Below are 2338 nucleotides of genomic sequence, written 5' to 3'. Positions count from 1 at the left end.
TGGGGGAGCGTCACCACCAGGCCGCTGTTCTCCCGCATGGTCTGGCGGATGATCTCGTAGGCCTTCGGGTTCCCAGCCCAGCAGCGCCGGGCCACCTGGGGAGGGAGGATGCGGCAGGCAGCGTGCCTGTCACCGGGGTCCCCATGTGACCTGACCCCATCCACGTCAGGGACCTTGGATGCTGTGCGTCTGCCCCGGCCTGGCCTCCTAGCCCGGGCCTCCCCTCTTGTCCTCCTTCGAGGGTCTGAGCCCTGCCTCCCCCTCTTCCCGGCTGCCTGTAATATGGTCTTGGGGACGTCCCCCACACCCAGAGGATGCTGCGTCACAGTAAGGGTGGGTCGTGGCGGCACGACCGAAGACCCTCCCAGCTGCACCCTCTGCCCCGCCTTCGAGGACGGGGGAGCGGGGAAGTTGAGGCAGAAGCTGCCCACCGCCAGCACGGGGGCTCCGCCAAGACGCAGGGCTGGGACTGCCCCCCGGGGGGGGGACGGAAGGAGGTGGAGGGGCGTAGGGGGGACTCACGCCGTTGCAGACGTCCCAGCCGAGCATCATCCTGGCTTTCTGCTCGGCCTCCGGGGTCCCGTCCAGCACGAGGCCGAATCCCCCGTTAATCGCCTCACCCCTGCAAGAGGCAGAGGGGTTTCGGGGTCTCTCCCCGGGCCTGACCCCGCACGGAGCAGGGTTTCCGAACTGCGGGTTGCGGGGGGCTGTGCTCTGTCTGTCTCTGCAGCCCGCAGGGGGACGCAGGGCCGGAACGGGGCGTAGAGTAGCCCCCTGCCGGCTCCTCTATTTTCAATCTTTCTTGTTTTCTAATTATCGCGTTTCTCTGTGTAGCGTTTTGACAGCCTCTAACGGGTTGCAACGTGTTCTTGTTTTCATTTCGTTTTTTTTTTTTGAGACAGAGTCTGGCTCTGTCGCCCGGGCTAGAGTGTCGTGGCGTCAGCCTCGCTCACAGCAACCTCCAACTCCTGGGCTCAAGCGATCGTCCTGCCTCGGCCTCCCAGAGTGCTGAGACTACAGGCATGCACCACCACGCCCGGCTAATTTTTTCTATATATCTTTAGTTGCCCAGCTAATTTCTTTCTATTTTTAGTAGAGACGGGGTCTCACTATGTTGCCCAGGCTGGTCTCGAACTCCTGACCTCGAGCGATCCTCCCGCCTCGGCCTCCTGAGTAGCTGGAACTACAGGCATGCACCACCGTGCCCGGTTAATTTTTTCTATGTATTTTTAGCTGTCTAGCTAATTTCTTTCTATTTTTAGTAGAGACAGGGTCTCGCTATGTTGCCCCGGCTGGTCTTGAACTCCTGACCTCGAGCGATCCTCCCGCCTCGGCCTCCCGAGTAGCTGGGACTACAGGTGTGCACCACCATGCCCGGCTAATTTTTTCTATATATTTTTAGCTGTCCAGCTAATTTCTTTCTATTTTTAGTAGAGACGGGGTCTCACTATGTTGCCCAGGCTGGTCTCGAACTCCTGACCTCGAGCGATCCTCCCACCTCGGCCTCCCAGAATGCTGGGAAGACAGGCGTGAGCCACTACGCCCGGCCTCCCCTGAGGTTCTGTCCCTCCGATGAGTCCCGGCTCACCCGAGGAACGCACCCTCCGCAGAGCCTGTGGCAGAGGAGGTGGCCCGGGGAGGTGGCGTCCAGGACTTCAGCCACCCCGGGAATGCCCGAGACTCCCGCGTCAGCCCACCCCCCGTTCTGTTCTCCGAAACCTTCTTACCAGCCCACGCCCCCTCCGTTGTGAAGCGCCACCCAGGTGGCTCCGCGAAAGGCGTCGCCCACAAAGTTCTGCACGGCCATGTCTGGGGAGACAGAAGCCACCGCCCGCCCGTCACTCCCTGCGCCGGGGGCGGGGGGCCGGGCGCGGGGCCGCGACAGGCTCAGGCCTGGAGAATGGGGCAACAACAGGGCGAGCAGGGAGCTGGGGACACACGCCCCTTGGCCCCATCCTCCTTCCCTGTAGTCATCCTGATGAAGCACCCAGATGCAGGAGGCGCAAAAGAATTTAAGAGACGTGGGACCAGGGTCAGCTCAGAGATGCAGAGAGCCGGAGAGCATCACTCTCGTCCTGAAAAAGGCGGGTGGAGGCACTAACTGCCGATGAATGACTTTCTCCAGGTCCATCAGAGTTGGGGAAATCTTTCTTTCTGTTTTTAGTACAGACGGGGTCTCGCTCTTGCTCAGGCCGGTCTCGAACTCCTGACCTCGAGCGATCCTCCTGCCTCGGCCTCCCAGAGTAGCTGGGACTACAGGCATGCGCCACCATGCCCGGCTAATTTTTTCTGTATATTTTTAGTTGTCTGGCTAATTTCTTTCTATTTTTAGTAGAGA

General features: G+C 60.6%; 1 protein-coding gene across 1 annotated transcript in view; it reads right to left on the bottom strand.

The window, feature by feature from the left end:
• Positions 1-5: 5 nt before the first annotated feature.
• The window catches only part of LOC105822100 (urocanate hydratase-like), a gene marked incomplete at its 3' end in the record, with an annotated part of 40795 nt that continues 38462 nt past the window's right edge, over positions 6-2338 (bottom strand). Inside the window, exons 15-17 of the mRNA XM_012659038.1 lie at positions 1728-2037; positions 523-622; positions 6-95 (exon numbers count right to left, since the gene is read on the bottom strand). Coding sequence (XP_012514492.1) covers positions 6-95; positions 523-622; positions 1728-2037 — 500 coding nt within the window. The remainder of the gene's footprint in view (positions 96-522; positions 623-1727; positions 2038-2338) is intronic.

The sequence above is a fragment of the Propithecus coquereli genome, unplaced genomic scaffold (genome assembly GCF_000956105.1).
Source record: "Propithecus coquereli isolate 6110/MARCELLA unplaced genomic scaffold, Pcoq_1.0 Scaffold596, whole genome shotgun sequence".
NCBI classification, from domain to species: Eukaryota; Metazoa; Chordata; class Mammalia; order Primates; family Indriidae; genus Propithecus; species Propithecus coquereli.
The sequence above is the reverse complement of the archived record's forward strand: the minus strand, read 5'-3'. Positions and strand labels throughout refer to the sequence as shown.